This window comes from Micropterus dolomieu, linkage group LG20 (assembly GCF_021292245.1).
Source record: "Micropterus dolomieu isolate WLL.071019.BEF.003 ecotype Adirondacks linkage group LG20, ASM2129224v1, whole genome shotgun sequence".
Classification (NCBI taxonomy): Eukaryota; Metazoa; Chordata; class Actinopteri; order Centrarchiformes; family Centrarchidae; genus Micropterus; species Micropterus dolomieu.
The window spans coordinates 35,928,022-35,946,941 of record NC_060169.1 but is presented as its reverse complement, the minus strand read 5'-3'; the positions used below and the strand labels follow the sequence as shown (position 1 = coordinate 35,946,941).

The 18,920-nt window shown below is 40.6% G+C and overlaps 1 protein-coding gene across 3 annotated transcripts in view; it reads right to left on the bottom strand.

Moving 5' to 3' along the window:
- efl1 (elongation factor like GTPase 1) overlaps positions 1 to 18,920 on the bottom strand; it is a 33,854-nt gene that overhangs the window by 12,971 nt on the left and 1,963 nt on the right. For all 3 annotated transcript variants that reach the window (XM_046033204.1, XM_046033205.1, XM_046033206.1), the window contains exons 3-15: positions 17,493 to 17,560; positions 17,294 to 17,378; positions 16,675 to 16,808; positions 14,152 to 14,289; positions 13,753 to 13,967; positions 12,173 to 12,296; positions 8,833 to 8,912; positions 6,892 to 7,028; positions 6,649 to 6,771; positions 5,629 to 5,728; positions 3,675 to 3,832; positions 3,127 to 3,287; positions 1,293 to 1,428 (exon numbers count right to left, since the gene is read on the bottom strand). In XM_046033204.1, the coding sequence (XP_045889160.1) occupies positions 1,293 to 1,428; positions 3,127 to 3,287; positions 3,675 to 3,832; positions 5,629 to 5,728; positions 6,649 to 6,771; positions 6,892 to 7,028; positions 8,833 to 8,912; positions 12,173 to 12,296; positions 13,753 to 13,967; positions 14,152 to 14,289; positions 16,675 to 16,808; positions 17,294 to 17,378; positions 17,493 to 17,560 (1,659 nt within the window). The remainder of the gene's footprint in view (positions 1 to 1,292; positions 1,429 to 3,126; positions 3,288 to 3,674; positions 3,833 to 5,628; positions 5,729 to 6,648; positions 6,772 to 6,891; positions 7,029 to 8,832; positions 8,913 to 12,172; positions 12,297 to 13,752; positions 13,968 to 14,151; positions 14,290 to 16,674; positions 16,809 to 17,293; positions 17,379 to 17,492; positions 17,561 to 18,920) is intronic.

Here is an 18,920-nt window from a genome sequence, read left to right as displayed (position 1 = left end):
CTCAGAGTGGGGCGAAGGTTCTTTATCCAACAGGACAATGACCCTAAGCACACAGCCAAAGATAACAAAGGAGTGGCAACTCCATGAATGTTCTTGAGTGACCAAGCCAGAGCCCAGTGTTGAACCTCATTGAACATCTCTGGAGGGATCTGAAAATGGCTGTGCCAGAGGTGCTTCAACAAAGTATTGAGCAAAGGCTGTAAATACTTATGTACATGTGCTTTTTTCCCGTATATTATTTTTAATAAATTTGCAAAGATTTTAAACAAACTTCTTTCACGTTGTCATTATGCGGTGGTGTTTGTAGATTGAGGAAAATAATGATTTTCATCCATTTTGGAAAAAAGGCTGTAACATAACAAAACGTGGAAAATGTGAAGCGCTGTGAATACTTTCCAGATGAACTGTAGGCTATATACCATACCACTGCAGATATGGCCCATGAGGCTCATTTATCACACTTTGGTTAAATGTTTTGACTGCTCAACTGATTCCAAAATCTGAAACTGGGTAAAATTTAAGCTTATGACAATTGGATCAGCTATTGGTTTTCCCAGGCACCGATATTAAGGCGGTTTTAATTTTGTTCTAATTCTCCATCAGAACAAAGATGACATAAAACCGTCTCTAGAATCTGCACCACACTTCAGTGTTATCCCATTCATTGATTTATTCACACACGACACGTCACAAAATCAACACTGACCGCTACATACCATTTACTATTTCATTTGTCTAAAATCCTAATTCATTGTGGAGCTGCGCACAACACAGAACCTCCGCCTCTCAAACACACTGAAATGGAGCTGTGTGTAGATAGAAAAACTAATGCATTCAGGTTAACTCTGAGAAGTTAGTCTATTTTCTTAACACAATAATGTCAATGTCAGAGACCCACCTTCAAATAAGTTACAAACAAGTGTGTAAAAAGCCAAGCTAATACAAGCTAATAAGAATAGCTATGTTAATGTTAGAATACAGCTGGGTTGTCAAGGTTAGCACGCTGTACATAGCTGCTAGTCAATATCGATTGCACCTCCGGCACAGTTACACTGTGGTTTTGTGGGAGACACTGTATTGTGCATTTACAGATGTGGACTGCTTGTTTCTCTTACAGATAATAGGCCTATTTCTTCAACGCTGGCATTTCACTGGCATGCTGCAACGTAACACCGCCCCCCCGGCGATCAGATCGCCAATCTGTGATCTCAAGTAGCCATGATTAGACTATATGAAAATAGAGAAGATCGCCCAAGCCTAGTGAATCAGAAAGAAGAAACACACAAATTTACCCAAGACATTTCCTGCAGGCACTTCCTCCAGCTCCTCTAGTTCCTTGCCCATCAGAAGGTAGAGTCTTTCCATGGAACAACAGGACAGATGAGACACCTCGGGCACACAGTCTGAAGCACTGCAACCCTCTGGCAACTGGCAGAGATGAGAAAAGGAATGAGCATGAGAAGTCTCACAAATGTAGCATTTGCAAAAGCTCATAGTCATAGTTCATTTTGTTGGGATCACAGTGCATATATAACTAGGGTAAAAATTCATTTTCATGGTAGTTTATTTATCATTATACAACATAACGATGTACAATGAAATTAAAGTTCCATCATGCTACACCAACCTCCTGGTCTAAAAAGTGAAGCCAATTGGGAAGTTCCTTAAACCTGCATTGTTTTTAATGACAGCAGGTGGCGACTCCACCGTTTGCAAAAATAAGTTTGTATACAAGAAAGAAAGTGATTTATTACCTCAGTAAAAACTTTCCTACTGAGTTTATGGTCTCAATCACTTGTTTCAGTCTTCAACACAGCATGATGTTGAATTTGATAAATTATGGTTCTATTTAGAGGAAAACAGATGATAAAGCAGGGCATGCTTTAGGTTGATCCAGATGTATTTGCAAATTACAGGCCCATTTCCAATCTCCCATTCCTCTCCAAAGTACTGGAAAGAGTTGTTGCCGCCCATCTCCAGGACCATCTCAAACATAACCAAATTCCAGTCTGATTTCCGCTCTGCCAACAGCACCGAAACAGCCCTGGTTAGAGTCAAAAACGACCTACGAATGGCAGCTGATGCTGGCTCACCTTCCCTCCTCATACTCCTCGATCTGTCTGCTGCTTTCGACACTGGATCGTGGCTTTCTCCTCAACCGGCTACACCAAACCACCGGACTCACTGACACTGCTCTTAACTGGTTTAAATCGTACCTCACTGACAGAACAGAGTACATTTCACTGGGAAATGCAACACACCGTCACCAGCATAGTCCCCCAGGGGTCAGTCCTCAGCCCCAGCCTCTTCATCATTTACATCCTCCCCCCTCGGCCACGTCATCAGCCGCTACGGAGTCTCATTTCACTGCTATGCTGATGACCCACAACTCTACATAAAATTGGACAACCACACCTCTGCAGCTTCACCAACATCATCTCCGTCTTCAACACTCACTGCCTACCTGAAGGAGATAAAGGTGTGGATGAAACACAACTTCCTCCAGCTGAACAGCTCCAAAATTGAGGCAATTCTTGCTGGCAGCACGGCACAGTGCAACATATAGCTGTGAACTTTTTGGGTGCTGTCTGTGTTTTTGTCTATGAAATTTGACTCTTTCACAGTGTGTTTTAAGGTCATGAAAGTTAATTGTAATGATTTGGTCACCTAAAAATGTCTTGTTCAGTGTCAGGTTACTAAAAGACACTAAGATTTCTTTCCAGTAATTACATTTTATTTTAAGCCAGTTTTCACTAGCAAAAATTTGCATACCAGTTAATATCACAGTTAACATGAATTACAGATGCACCTTGCTAACAAAGCTAGCTAGCTCCACCCTCTCGTCCAAATATGGTAACAACTGTTAAGAAACCATGATGGCGACGGCCAAAATCGAGGCTTTAAAACAGCAGTCCACATACCAATGGGTGACGTCACAATGGCTGCGTCCACTTTATTTATATGCAGTCTTTGTGCTACATGGAACTTAATTGGAACAGATAATTAGAATGGGTCCATGTAGCACTGTCAGTTACAGTACCTATCAGTCTATGTCACATCATCTTTACAGCTCTTGGTTTGTCATAAGGCAGTGTGAATCAGGATGACTTATAACTGTGGCTTTACCATACTCAGGCCCTGGGCAGGGTCATACTTTGGTCCCAGTACAAATACTCTCTGTCCTTTCTTGACCACCCCGCTGTAGACTCGCGCAAATGCTATGAAGTTCGTCTGCTCCTCTTCCTCCTCTGGCTTCCAGTCTTTCAATGTCAGTTTCTCCATCTTAGCTGACAAAGAAACAAGAACACAGAAAGTGTGAGAGTCAATCACAGGGAACCATCGTTCTTGTATGTACTCTGACATTAGGTGCTGGATCTTGTTTTCTTTTGTTGTAATTTATTTGCTAATGATATAGATTATAACAATTTTAACTGTGTCCAAAGAACGATTTCCGGCTGTGAATATGCCATGGATAAAATGCTGTACTTTTACCCAATACTTGACGCTTTTGAGCATTTAATACTAGCACTTTCACCTTTTCCTGTAGAACCCTGTCAAAAACAAACTATCACCCATTTTCTATCCAAAATATATTGGTACTAGTCTTTTGTCAAACTGACATAAAAAGATGAAAAATGAAAGAAATAAGTCAGTGAGTGGAAAGTTGAGCTTACCTGTTTCGAGTCCTGTAGGTTGGCCTTCCTGTGACATACTCCCTGAGTGGCCGAGGTTATTGTTACTCTCTGCGGTTGCTTGATCAGCTGCCATCCTGTCAGCGTGTCTCTGTCTGGCCAGTTCCCTGCGCTTGGCAATCTCCTCCTGGGTCAACGGCCTAAACACATACACACACTTCAGAATCCCATCAGACCTCCAGATAACAGCTGTTTCCTAGAGGTCAGAGATGCAGTGTGATAAGCAGGATATCAGCTGAAACCATAGGAACAGTTCAAAAAAAAAAAAAAATTGAGGTGAAGGCTGTGTGTGTGAAATGGTTATTCGTATGTGTTGCTTAAGGTACCGTGAGAAAATGAAATATGATCCAGGAAGTCCAGTTTGAGCAACACATTTATGAGTCGAAAGCCGTCAGACACAGGACGACACTGTAGTTTTTTCTGGAGCTTTCTGCATTGTGATAAAGGCTACGATCTGGACCTGCTCTATATGGAAAGTGCCCTGAGACAACTTAAGTTATGATTTGGTGCTATTTAAAACTAACTGAAATCAGGCTCAGTTTTTTCAAGCAGTGCTAATCTCAGCCTTAGCCAGCTAACTGTGCTAAACCCAGGCTATCCAGTATCACAAAGCCTGCTCACTTTAAACTATACTGCAGGAATATTAAATCAACCTACCGATTAACCCTCTGGAAAAACGCTGCTCAATTTGCATTTGGGTTTGTAAAGGTTAACAAAATCAGTTGGAAACCAGGTTTGTGATCACAGAGTTTTACCTTATTTAAGCCAGATAACTCAGACGACCTGACTAAGTTCACCTCGCTCTCTGATAAAGGATACTCCAAACAAATGAATGTTTTTCTATCATCCGTTACCACCCTCTGACAATCAGAATGCCTAGCCATTTATTAACCACAGGGATATCAATCATCTGTAATAGGTGGCTGTGTCCGAAATCCCCACTCATTCACTACTCCCTACCCTCTATGTAGGGACTATATTGTGAGCTCACTTGCATTATTAAAACAACACTTTAACCTTTATAGTTGTTTTTATCCTTACGTGGAGTTTACGTTGGAGTCTGTGTTTTGCTGGGAGCTGGTTGTTTTATGGTGTTAGTGGACTGCGTGCCATTAGCTGTGGTGTTGTCGCTGTGGTCGGAGAGAGGCTCGGGAGCGCCAATGCAGCTACATCCCGTCCCGATACCTTCACATTAAAAGCAGAATAGTGGCTGCTCCAAGCAACAGAGTAAACATGCATGTGCTTCATTTTTTTAAGTGAGACTGCAGCCCGTTGACAAAAAGGCAGTAAAACTGGATTTATTAATAAGTTATTTCATTGAAAAACTGCACCTTTAACACTTGAATAGTTTCTGCAGCTTATAATAAATAAATGACAAAGAATTGCTGAAAATGCAGGAATCTGAAATAAATGACACGTGCATTGTCTGTGGCCCTGCAGTATTCTCCGAATACCACCAATACCATTGATTTAATTCCTTTGAATCACAAACGAATTAGCCCTTCATTTTTCTATTAAGATTTCTATTATTTATTTTGTTGAGGAAAACAGACTGAAGCAAGATTTTATCATAATAGTTCTGAATGTTTCTATCTCAGATTTGTTAAGTGATCCACTGTCTGGCATCAAGGGTTTGTCACGTTCTGACCACAAAGAAAAGTTTAACCACACCAGTCAGACTTTGAACTTGAAAGAAATTTATTATGATAATTACCGATATCGAATGATATTAAATGTTTTTATCATGATAACATTTTTGGCCATATCGCCCAGCCCTAACACAAAGTAAATTTCATTCACCGATATTACCTAGGGTTGGAGGAAACATATCAGGCATATCCAAAGCCATGACTGAAGAACAGGACTGCATCATCTGCTGACTGTAGATCTGTACACACACACACACACACACACACACACACACACACACTCTTACCTCTGTCTGTTCTGAGGCAAGGCCTTGGTATCCACAGTAAACATCTTGGACACATAGACAATGACCGGAGCATTTTCCCCGCTCGAACACCGGAGGAACGCTAGAAAACACCCAACACATCTAACATCACTATACAGGATGTTAAAACTATCCAATCCAAACATGGTATTCATTTGAGATGACACACTGCTCACGCACCGTTTTTCATCTTATGACTATCCCATTCCTGGTACTTTCAATTGCCTGATCATATTTGCCCCTGATCCCGATAGGGGTCCTTTATAATATTGTGCATCTGCATATACAGATACTGAGACATGAAACAACCATAACTGAATGACATGCAAGTGCCTTACAAAAAATATGATTCCAATCGGCCTGACAGTGGCGCTATAATGAAGTATAATTGCTCTGCCCCACTCCATGACTCCAATTGACTGAAATTGTACACGCTACAGTTCAATGTGTTCTATAAAAAAGCCTCTTGAACAATAAAGGCCACTTATGATGGAGATTTTCCAAAATGTCATAATCTGAATAACAGTAATGTGACGTGTCTCTCTCACTCTCTCTGTCTGTCTCTCATTTCTACTACTCCTGCATCCATTCAAATACCAAAGTGTTCAGCTTAAGTACATTTATGCTTGAATCAACTTTTTTCTACCTTTTCTACTTTTCAAAATATTGTACATTGTTAAACAAGTTACTGCAACAGAGGTGAAATGAAATCATTTTGTAATCCACTTCAAATTTAAAAACTTTAGACCACGGTGGACACAGTAGTCATGTCACTTCTTTCAGTGTAGGAATGTTGATGATGGGGCTTGAAGCAGGTATATCTATTCATTTTTCCAGCCCCGAGTAATAAGCTAGCTTTTGTTCATTTAGTGCCGTGGTTTATATGTTTTATTCTGAAAAGCAGAGCAATATTCTTCACAAATAGTTAACTGACCTTCATTTTTAAAATTGGTGGAGGTCCTCTTTAATTCAGTACTGCAGATCCTGTGTGTGTGTGTGTACCTTGTTTAAGATCCTGCGTCTGCTCTGGCAATGAGTCAAATCGTCGCGCTCCGACAGTCATCAGTTTTTCCACCCTCTCTGCCGCCATGTCTAACGGGCTGGGAAGCTTCTCACACACCATCGCTACAGTCTGTGTTAAGGACAAATAAACACCAAATGTACAAACATCTCCAAAAAACGCTTCACTCAGGCAGAAAGAGGAGTTTTAGCTGATAACAGATAAAGACACGAGGCAAAGGATACAGAGGACAGCCTGGGACACGGGGAGCCACTGGCTGCAGATGGCAGAAAGGAGGACTTTGGGGTCGGAGTGACGAGAATCCCTGGCCATCACCTTCACTCCAAGTGATGTCACCACCTTCTCCACCTTCTCCTTGTCTCTAGTCACAGAAACACACAACACCTTTGCAAAAACACTGCAGGGCATGGACATTCTGACCTGCCTCTGTTCCCTTCCAGCTATCTTCATGAGCACACGTGTTATCGTGGCATAACATGACTCAGGCTCAGGTATTTGAGAAGATGAGGCTTATAGGACTCTACGGGTCATGCTAACTTTGCACACTTCACCTCATTAATCATCAATCAATCATTAAGGCTGACTGCAAGGAAATCTACATCTGGGGTAACTTGCCTATGGACCTCTTCATGTTTGCAGGGCTGTGGACAGCTGGATATTTTATTGTGTGTTCATTTAAAAGAAGTAGCAAACAAGATAAAATGGTTTGTGCCTGCAAGTTTCCAAATTGTAAGAATAAATAAGATATACAGAGACGCACCAATTGCAATGTTCTTGGCTGATTCCGATTTCTGATTTTTAAAAAGCCTGTCCTGCCAATTCCAGTTTTTGTTGATTCAGATTTTCTCTCTTTCCAAGACCAATAATTGACAGCATACACACACATTTTTGTAACTTTTCTTTAGTGTAAAAATCTGTCTCTCTTTATTTATTAGGATCCCCATCAGCCCCAGCCAGAGTACCCGCTATTTTTCCTGAGGTCCTTTCAACTGTATGTTCATAATCAAACATTCACTGACAAATAACTTTTACATTTTCTCCAAACCTGCAGCAGGTTACAGGACCTTGCGTCACTCACTCAAACACAGCTCAAAATAAAAAGTGCTGCTCCAGGTTAGGCTACTGGACAGAGCGTATTACATTACATATACATGTACTCATTTAGCTGACGCTAAAAGCGACTTCCAATTGCTATAAAATATATAATACATGTCAGAGGTCGCACGCCTCTGGAGTAACTAGGGGTTAAGTGTCTTGCTCAGGGACACAATGGTGGATGTGTCACAGTGGGAATTGAACCCGGGTCTCCCACACCAAAGGCAAGCATCTTCTCATGTGCCATGGCCACCCCATACAGCTTATCTGTATGAATAAAATATAACTGAAAATAAATTGTAGTATAACACAGCTTAGTGTTTCCCACAGAATGACAGTGAAACTGGTGGGGACGGGGTTATACTTGTATATTTTATTTGAAAAAATTCTAAAGAATACTGTTACCCTTTTTCTAGTAGCTTATTTGCTGTCTAACAATTTCAATTCTACTTAATTCTCCACTTCATTTTAGTGTTAACTCGCAAACTGCTCTAATCTGCTAACCTTGCTTTTCCCTCCAGACAAACAAAGTCAGCCAAAAAAACGCGCATGTTGGATTTTTTCCACCCGTGATTCCGTTTTCTCAGCAGCCGGTGAACCGCGTGTGGAGGAGGCTTGTTCTTAATGATGTTGCCTATCGGAGTGATTGAGACCACCGTGGTACTGAATGACATTGGGACAGGTGTGTTCAATGTTGCTTTACCTGGTCTGTGCTTGTATCCAAGTCTTCTAACATAATACCAGATAACCTTTCTTTGCAAATTCTCTAATTTCTCTGCAAAGTGATAAAATGAGTCACCAAATATAGCCTACTTTGCAGAGCGTTGATATACCTGGGGGGTTTCACCCAAGTAGACTCAGTGTGCAGGGAAACATGGTTTATTTTGGCCCAACAGGTTTATAAACTGCGAGTGTTGTGTCTTCTTCACTCCAGGTGAACCCCACCTTGTACTACGGTATATCTGCACATTTAAACATCCCATTACAACAGAATCAATTAATTTATTAAGAAAGCAACACTGCTTGTTATTTTTAACAAAGTGTTTCAGTGTTTAGCATGTTTGACCCACCTCCTAGTGACTACTGCATCATATAAACTCCAGATGTTATCCAGCACAAGCTGCACAAACAGCTGCTTCTTTCCTTTGGCCTGCAGCGAAGAGGGAGAAAAGGAGAACACATGAAAATTAATGTAAGAGATATATTTGCTAACATCCCGAATGAAGAGTACTAAATTGCGTGTGCATTCTAAAATATTGCACGTGTCATTTTAGTACCTGTTATGGGTGATTTACTAAGTATTATTGCGTAGATGACAACAGGAACAAACACAATGGAGGTGGCAGTATTTAAATGAGGGTTTTGCGTGTTTTAATGGTTTCCGCCATGAAGAGTCTGGAAGCAGCCACTGCGTGAAAACCTTGGTTTGTTTCGTTCAGTGCGTCCCGAGTATGTGGAAATCATATATAAATATCCTGTCTGAGATTGCACAACGTACTTGGGACAGCACACCTGAAAAACTGCTTTGGGAAACCCCAGCAGAAACAGATACAGTGTGCTGGAATGACCCAGACGTGAGGAAATGCCAGCAGATCATGCTTCATCCAGCCAGAGGGAACAATCACAACCGTCTGCGATCTCCTGGCCCTGTACGCCCCAACGCCCCATTCCCTCTCTGGTACCTACAATGGGTTGTGTCGCTATTACGACCGGCGTGCTGTGAACAGTTGGTGACCGTTCCCTCTCACGGAGAAAAAATGTCAGGTCAAAACAAAATTTGCTTCATTGGCAGGAAGGTTAATACAACAGTATTGCCAAAGCTAAAGGAAAATACAAAGACAAATTCAATTCATATAATTAATCGAATAAATAAAATCAAATAATTTTATTTCTATATATTGTATATAGAATAATATTATCTAATGTTGTTAATTTCTCTACGTTTTCTTTCATTACGGCTGTGTCTCCTGGAAACTATAACAGCAGCCATCTCTGCAACACTTGGCGATTTGCACCTTCCTTTCAGACGTATTAAATACATATGCTGTTTCACTCCCATGAAAATGCTTTTAGGCTTGTTAGATTGTGTAGTAAATAAATGTATCTGCATGTTACCCTCCCATTACTTTTCACAATAAAATTGAAACGCCCCAAATTGAATATTCATTAAGGCAAAACTCCTGTGAAATCAAACTGTCCACTTAGGAAGCAACACTGATTGACAATCAATTTCACATGCTGTTGTGCAAATGGAATAGACAACAGGTGGAAATTATAGGCAATTAGCAAGACACCCCCAATAAAGGAGTGGTTCTGCAGGTGGTGACCACAGACCACTTCTCAGTTCCTATGCTTCCTGGCTGATGTTTTGGTCACTTTTGAACGCTGGCGGTGCTTTCACTCTAGTGGTAGCATGAGACGGAGTCTACAACCCACACAAGTGGCTCAGGTAGTGCAGCTCATCCAGGATGGCACATCAATGCGAGCTGTGGCAAGAAGGTTTGCTGTGTCTGTCAGCGTAGTGTCCAGAGGCGCTACCAGGAGACAGGCCAGTACATCAGGAGACGTGGAGGAGGCCGTAGGAGGGCAACAACCCAGCAGCAGGACCGCTACCTCTGCCTTTGTGCAAGGAGGAGCAGGAGGAGCATGCCAGAGCCCTGCAAAATGACCTCCAGCAGGCCACAGATGTGGATGTGTCTGCTCAAACAGTCAGAAACAGACTGCATGAGGATGGTATGAGGGCCCGACGTCCACAGGTGGGGGTTGTGCTTACAGCCCAACACCGTGCAGGACGTTTGGCATTTGCCAGAGAACATCAAGATTGGCAAATTTTCCACTGGCGCCCTGTGCTCTTCAGATGAAAGCAGGTTCACACTGAGCACATGTGACAGACGTGACAGAGTCTGGAGACGCCGTGGAGAACGTTCTGCTGCCTGCAACATCCTCCAGCATGACCGGTTTGGCGGTGAGTCAGTAATGGTGTGGGGTGGCATTTGTTTGGGGGGCCACACAGCCCTCCATGTGCTCGCCAGAGGTAGCCTGACTGCCATTATGGGGCGGCTGTGGCTCAGGACGTAGAGCGGGTTAGCCGTTAATCGGAAGGTCGGCGGTTCAATCCCGGCTCCCCCAGGCTGAATGTCGAAGTGTCCTTGGGCAAGATACTGAACCCCGAATTGTGTGAATGTTAGTTTCTGTTTGAATGTGGGTGAATGGTGAATGCACTAGAAAGGCGCTATACAAGTACGGAGTACATTTACATTAGGTACCGAGATGAGATCCTCAGACCCCTTGTGAGACCATATGCTGGTGCGGTTGGCCCTGGGTTCCTCCTAATGAAAGACAATGCCAGACCTCAGAGTGTGTCAGCAGTTCCTGCAAGAGGAAGGCATTGATGCTATGGACCGGCCCGACCGTTCCCCAGACCTGAATCCAATTGACATCATGTCTCGCTCCATCCACCAACGCCACGTTGCACCACAGACTGTCCAGGAGTGTAGTCCAGGTCTGGGAGGAGATCCCTCAGGAGACCATCCACCACCTCATCAGCAGCACGCCCAGGCGTTGTAGGGAGGTCATACAGGTACGTGGAGGCCACACACACTACTGAGCCTCATTTTGACTCGTTTCAAGGACATTACATCAAAGTTGGATCGGCCTGTAGTGTGGTTTTCCACTTTGATTTTGAGTGTGACTCCAAATCCAGACCTCCATGGGTTGATAAATTTGCCTCCATGGGTTGATAAATTTGATTTCCATTGATAATTTGTTGTCAGCACATTCAGCTATGTAAAGAAAGGAGTATTAAATGAGATTATTTCATTCATTCAGATCTAGGATGTGTTATTTTAGTGTTCCCTTTATTTTTTAGCAGTGTAGTTTATGCAAACAGCCTCATGTGTACAGTGTGAGAGGAGCTTTTTGTGCAGTTTAGAGAAGAGAGAAGACAAAACCATCCATTTTAACTTGTTTCACCAAGATCTTGTGTCTCCAAACACCCAGTTGTTTGCTGCTGCAAGATATTCCCATATTTTACCCTAAACCAGATAACTTTATAGTATAACGAGATATTTCTCTATAATTGATTAATCTGTTTGTTGTTTATGTTTGTACCCATTTTTAATGTTCACAAGAAATGCATATATTCATGAATTGTTACATTTCCTTAAGAAAAAAAGAGCTCTAAACAAAGATTATAGTGCTGACTGAATGTGAGGTGTCTGCCCAAGTAGTAGCTGTAACAGTTCTAGTATTTAATAAACCTCATTTAATTTAATTAAACCTCATAATAAACCCTTTTTTTCCCCCCCTTTCTTTGGCAGTGAAAGTCAACTACACAATGTAGGAGAAAAGAACACAGGAGAAAGATTGAAAACACACATTTAGACCTACAATAAGTCATAATTACATCACCTGAGCTCCCCTCATGATCTTCTTTGCTTTTGCATTGAGGTAGAAGTCTCCCCACAGGGTTTTGAGCAGCACCTCAGCCTTAATACCCATTCTCTGGCTGTAGATGTGGGCAAACTGCTGGATGCTACAAAACACAAAATCAAACCCTTAGTCTCTACTTACATTTTTTTATGCAGGCTCACTGACAACAGAAAAGCACTGCAAACCCTACTACAGTGTTTAGCTTATTTTTAACTGGACCAATGAGCAGTTATGAGTAAAGTGGAGCTTTTGCAACTTGTAAGAGACTTTAATATGACTTTGTAGATGTCTGGATCTCATCATCCTCCTCCTCTACTTCAGAGGCTTGTCTTGGGTTGAGAGGAGAAGAAGACTCAGATGTCTCTGCTGGGACTTCATTGGTTTGTTTAGAGAGTAATCACAAGTACACAGCCCTAGAACTACATACAGTGGGGAGAACAAGTATTTGATACACTGCTGATTTTGCAGGTTTTCCTACTTACAAAGCATGTAGAGGTCTGTAATTTTTATCATAGGTACACTTCAACTGTGAGAGATGGAATCTAAAACAAATCCAGAAAATCACATTGTATGATTTTAAAAAAATTAATTTGCATTTTATTGCATGACATAAATATTTGATCACCTACCAACCAGTAAGAACTCTGGCTCTCACAGACCTGTTAGTTCTTCTTTAAGAAGCCCTCCTGTTCTCCACTCATTACTTGTATTAACTGCACCTGTTTGAACTCGTTACCTGTATAAAAGACACCTGTCCACACACTCAATCAAACAGATTCCAACCTCTCCACAATGGCCAAGACCAGAGAGCTGTGTAAGGACATCAGGAACAACCTCCTTCCCTCAGTAAGAGCACTGATGATGGGTTGTGGCTGGGTCTTCCAGCATGACAATGACCCGAAACACACAGCCAGGGCAACTAAGGAAGAAGCATCTCAAGGTCCTGGAGTGGCCTAGCCAGTCTCCAGACCTGAACCCAATAGAAAATCTTTGTTGGGAGCTGAAAGTCTGTATTGCCCAGCGACAGTCCCGAAACCTGAAGGATCTCGAGAAGGTCTGTATGGAGGAGTGGGCCAAAATCCCTGCTGCAGTGTGTGCAAACCTGGTCAAGAACTACAGGAAACGTATGATCTCTGTAATTGCAAACAAAGGTTTCTGTACCAAATATTATTAAGTTCTGCTTTTCTGATGTATCAAATACTTATGTCATGCAATAAAATGAAAATTAATTATTTAAAAATCATTCAATGTGATTTACTGGATTTTTGTTTTAGATTCCATCTCTCACAGTTGAAGTGTACCTATGATTAAAAAGTACAGACCTATACATGCTTTGTAAGTTGGAAAACCTGCAAAATCAGCAGTGTATCAAATACTTGTTCTCCCCACTGTAGGTCTTCACATTACACTAAAACATCAGCAGCCTCCAGTGAAACTGCTTTCTGAAGTTTTGAAGCCAGCGTCAACATCTAAGGATCTTTCCTTCCACTTAGACCCTTCACACCGCGCATACCACTGACCCTAACCCTATGATGCAGCTTCAAAGGATCCAGCCTCACCTGAAGCCCCATCCATCTATGGCACTGGCAAAGACTACATTTCCTTGGTCAGGAGAAAAGTAGAGTTGGGAGTCGTCAGCTTCCTCCAGTCCGGTACTCCAGTCAAACACCTGATCTCCGCTCAGCGTCTCGCTTTCTTTATCCTCCTCCTTCTCTTTCTCTGCTCGCTCTTCCAGCACTTTGGATGTGAACAAACTCCCTGTCACTGCGTTCACCTATAAGGAAGAGCACACACACAATCGCTTAGTTACAGTGGTATACAATATGAGTTCTTGATGATTCAACACAAAAAGTACAATCTCACTGAAGGTTTCTGTGTAGCACAGCAACGTAGCTGAGTGTGTTACAGAGGACCTGTATTAAAGTACACTTATTGAGGCCTGTGTCGGCTGGGCTCACCTGTTCCAGGATCTTCTGCAGGTGTGTGTAAGCTTCCTGAGAGGTGAGTTTCAGCTCCATGATGAGTCGGTCTATCTTATTGATGACCAGAACAGGCCTGATGTTCTCCAGCCACGCCTGACGCAGCACAGCCTGGGTCTACACACAATACATACAAGCCATAAATATGGTAGAAGAGTTACATGACTGATCAACCATACCAAAAATGTATTCCAATATTTAATATAGCATGTATTTTTTTCCTGCAGAAAATGTATTTAAGTGTTTATGCAAAAACATTGTGATAATAGATATAATGGATAATAGATATATTAAATATATGCATTTTTAAATAATTTTACTTCAAATGTTTCAGATTCTGAAAATGATTTTAAACTTTCTTTGAATATTAAATACAGCTAAAAAGCTTTGTTTTACTTCTCTGTCAGTTATATATGAAGCTACACCTGAACCTGTGACACCTGAAATTTGGTAGAGATATGAGCATGTACAGTGAAGTTATAACAACATCCCGTTTCATGGAGAGTCATCGATATTTGACGCCACGCCACGGGCACGCCCTTTGACGAAAACTCTCAAATAGCACAACTTTTGATCGTCAATGCCTTAATACTGCACAGCAAAAATTTGAAGTCAATCCAATTAGTTGCCTAGGATGAGTTCATTAATGGACATACCCTGTGAAACGGCAAAAATGAACATAAAATTTAAAATGGCCGACTTCCTGTTTCTTTTAGGGCATTGCTCCATGAGGTTTTTTTGTAGGGCTAGACATGATTTATCTGCCAAAAATGATCAGAAACTATACCCGGGGCTGCAATTTAGGGAGCGCTAGGAAGCCATTTTGCCACGCCAATGCACAAAAACATATGACACATACATTTCCATGGGCCTTGATTTTTCAAGCATGTTTAGGCTACAAAAAAAATGTATGTAATCTGCAGAAAGAAGAAAAAGAATTTGTTCAGTTTCAATAGGGTCACCGCATGTTTCATGCTCTGGCCCTAAATAGGGATCTTTAGAGATGCTGGCAGGTAGGGTTGGGCAATATGGCCAAAAATATTATCACAATAAAAACAATTCATATAATTTGATTTTGATAATTATCACGATATATGTCAAATCATTATTTCTTTCAAGTTTAAAAGCTAATGTAAAATTGAAGAAAACAGATTGTTAATTATTTGGTTAAACTTTTCTTTATGGTCAGAACACTGATGCCAAACAGTGGGTCACTTAGCAAATGTGAGGTAGAACAATCAAAACTATTATGATAAAATCTTTTTCAACAACTATGATTAGTAAATCTATTTTCAGTCCCTTTTCCTCAACAAAATAAATAATTTACTAGAAAAATTAAGTGCAAATTTGTTTGTGATTCAACTGAATTAAACCAAATATTTATTGACAATATATTGAACATTTATTGCATTGATATTGAGGAAAATTATATTGCAATAATTATCTTTATTGTTTTATTACCCAGCCCCACTCGTAGGTGGATTTAGTTGTTTTTAGAAATAAACAGGCCATTTGCTATACCTATAGGAGAATGGTCATCATTCTTTTCTCTAATAATCTCTCTAATGTGCAAGAAAGTTAAACATGTAAAATTTTCTAATTGTTGTTTAACTTACAATATATAGTTTTGAAGTGTTTTACAGCACTTATAAATCAAATATGTAGTAGATAAGTATGTTTTTTTTACCAATGATGCCAAGCCGTGCACTTCCTGCTGTTAGGGCTACCTTTAAACATCCAATAATCATGGTCCAGGTACTGCTCTGGTGTGAAAGCTGAATGCATTTTATGCCCTTCCACCAATCTGAACTCTGGTTACTCAGGGCCCTGATACACTATGCACTAACATTATTCACTAACATTGCTCATACCTTTTTGCAGTGTGTCCGAGACTGTTACCACTAAGTGGCTTTTCTAAGCTTTCCCCTGCATCTCACCTTCTTCTTTTTTGCGAATAGAGAGGGCTCAGTTGCCATCCCATGAACCTAAGCATGAAACTGTTGTCATGTTGTCACATGACAACAGGTGGTTAAACAGTATATGGGGCGAGAGGGTAACCTCCTTGATCAGATCATAGGGGTTTGATCTCCTCCTCAAAAAAGACCACTCACTTCACAGGTCATGTGACAACTCGTGTGCCCGCCTCATTCACTAATGAAGTTCTGAAAAGCTAATAAACGGACCTTTATGCTTAGATTATCTTGTTCTACATACTGTTCCCAAAGTTCCAAAGAACTAACATCCATGTTCAAATCATTGGTCCTGTGAAAGTGGGGGGCTATGCAAAGTTCTTACACTGTTCACCTAGTTTATGTGAACACCCTCAAATTAAATCTGACAGTCAGAACTTTAACGTCAATGTTTCATTTTAATTACCGCATCAAATCCAATGTAATGAGACAAAACTTAGTCCAAATACTTACAGACAGCAGACTACAAAGTCTCATCTTTCTGAACAAACAGCTTCCTGAATGAGACAAAGTCTAAAACAGTGATGTTTACCTGTGGACACACTCCCTCCACAGCATCAACTATTACAATGGCACCATCACACAGCCTGACAGCAGTGGAAACTTCCGAGGAGAAGTCGACGTGACCAGGAGAGTCGATCAGATTTAGTAAGTACTCGTGATCTCCTGAGGAGACAAAAGTGGATAGAAACACTATTCAGAGTTTTCTCCTCAAAAACCCTTGTTTAGACTGGAGAGAATTTCTTGGCTTTTTACACTCATGTCAAACTCCAGTTCAATAATACTGGAGCTCAGATGAGCCAACTAACAATTATTTTTTATTAATGATAATACTTTCTGTTTTAACTCTACAAAAAATCTTCCTAAAAAATTAGTGGTGAGCTCCACTAATTCATTACAGACAGTAGTGTTGAAGCTATATGAGTCAAAGCTTTGACTCATATAGCTTCAACACCACTATACTAATGAAAGTGTGATCTTTCACATAAGACAGAGCATAATAAAGACAGTCATCAACTAAGGATCATACTGAGCAATAGTATATACAGTATATTCACCATCAAACAATTAAAGGTTATTTTTGTTTGTTTATGGTATATTGTGTGGATTGCTGGACAAATGAAGGCGACTTGCCATCATAGTGGCCTTACCAATTCTGTAATGCAGAGAGATGGCACTGGACTTCATGGTGATTCCTCTGATCTGTTCATCCTCCCTGCTGTCCAGATACCTCAGCTGGTAGTTTAACACATAACAAATAAGCACAAATAATGACAAAGAACTAAAACTGGAATCCGTATAGGTCATACAGCATGGCTGTCAAAAAGGTCTCTGTAGCAACTTACTTACCTTCCCAGCCAGTCGACTTGATATGATACCATTACTTGCCACTAAGCAGTCAGCCAGAGTAGTTTTGCCTGCAAAGACGTAGATGGAGATAGAGGAATACATAGAGGTAGACAGGCGTACTGTAGATGTCACTACCTTACAGCATACACTGAACATTTGCCTGTAATTTTATTTATTCATTTTACTATTTTTGACATTTTATATACTAAACAATTAATCTATGAATTGAACATATAATTTAGATTAATTAATATTGAAATTAATCATTAGTATTAACCATTAGTTGCAGCCCTAAAATTCTTTAGCCCAGGTTTGTCCCATGCTCTAAATAAGCTATGAAAATAGTAACATATTAACCAAAATTCTCAGCTGGGGATATCACACAGATCCAATCTCTAATTGAATAAAAACATTTACAATTTTTACCAAAATCTGCCAAAGCAAACCATTTTTACTTTACACCTAATTAAAGTAGTTCTTGTTGAGAAGTATAGGACTAGTGGTCACTCTGTTCCCTCCCAAACCATGCAGGACAAAACAACTTGTTTTGTCTTAAATACTGATATTGTGCTCCAAAACAGTAAAAAGGACTGCTTTTGTTAAAGGGTCCTAGATCTGATTTCAAAATAGCCTACCATATGTAGATAGTGCTGATCTGGCAACTGTCAATTCAAGTTATTAACTGTTGACATTGTATGTAACTAAATGCCGAATTTAAAAGTGTAAAATAACGTACACTTAGTGGCTTCACTAAGTTTCTACGTCCTCAGTACTTTTGAGCACAATCAGTAAATACAGGTGCTGGTCATATAATTAGAATATCATCAAAAAGTTGATTTATTTCAGTAATTCCATTCAAAAAGTGAAACTTGTATAATGTATAAATTCATTCCACACAGACTGATATATTTCAAGTGTTCATTCCTTTTAATTTTGATGATTATAACTGACAACTAATGAAAACCCCAAAATCAGTATCTGAGAAAATTAGAATATTGTGAAAAGGTTCAATATTGAAGACACCTGGTGCCACACTCTAATCAGCTAATTAACTCAAAACACCTGCAAAGGCCTTTAAATGGTCTCTCAGTCTAGTTCTGTAGGCTACACAATCATGGGGAACACTGCTGACTTGACAGCTGTCCAAAAGACGACCATTGACACCTTGCACAAGGAGGGCAAGACACAAAAGGTCATTGCTAAAGAGGCTGGCTGTTCACAGAGCTCTGTGTCCAAGCACATTAATAGAGAGGCGAAGGGAAGGAAAAGATGTGGTAGAAAAAAGTGTACAAGCAATAGGGATAACCGCACCCTGGAGAGGATTGTGAAACAAAACCCGTTCAAAAATGTGGGGGAGATTCACAAAGAGTGGACTGCAGCTGGAGTCAGTGCTTCAAGAACCACCACGCACAGACGTATGCAAGACAT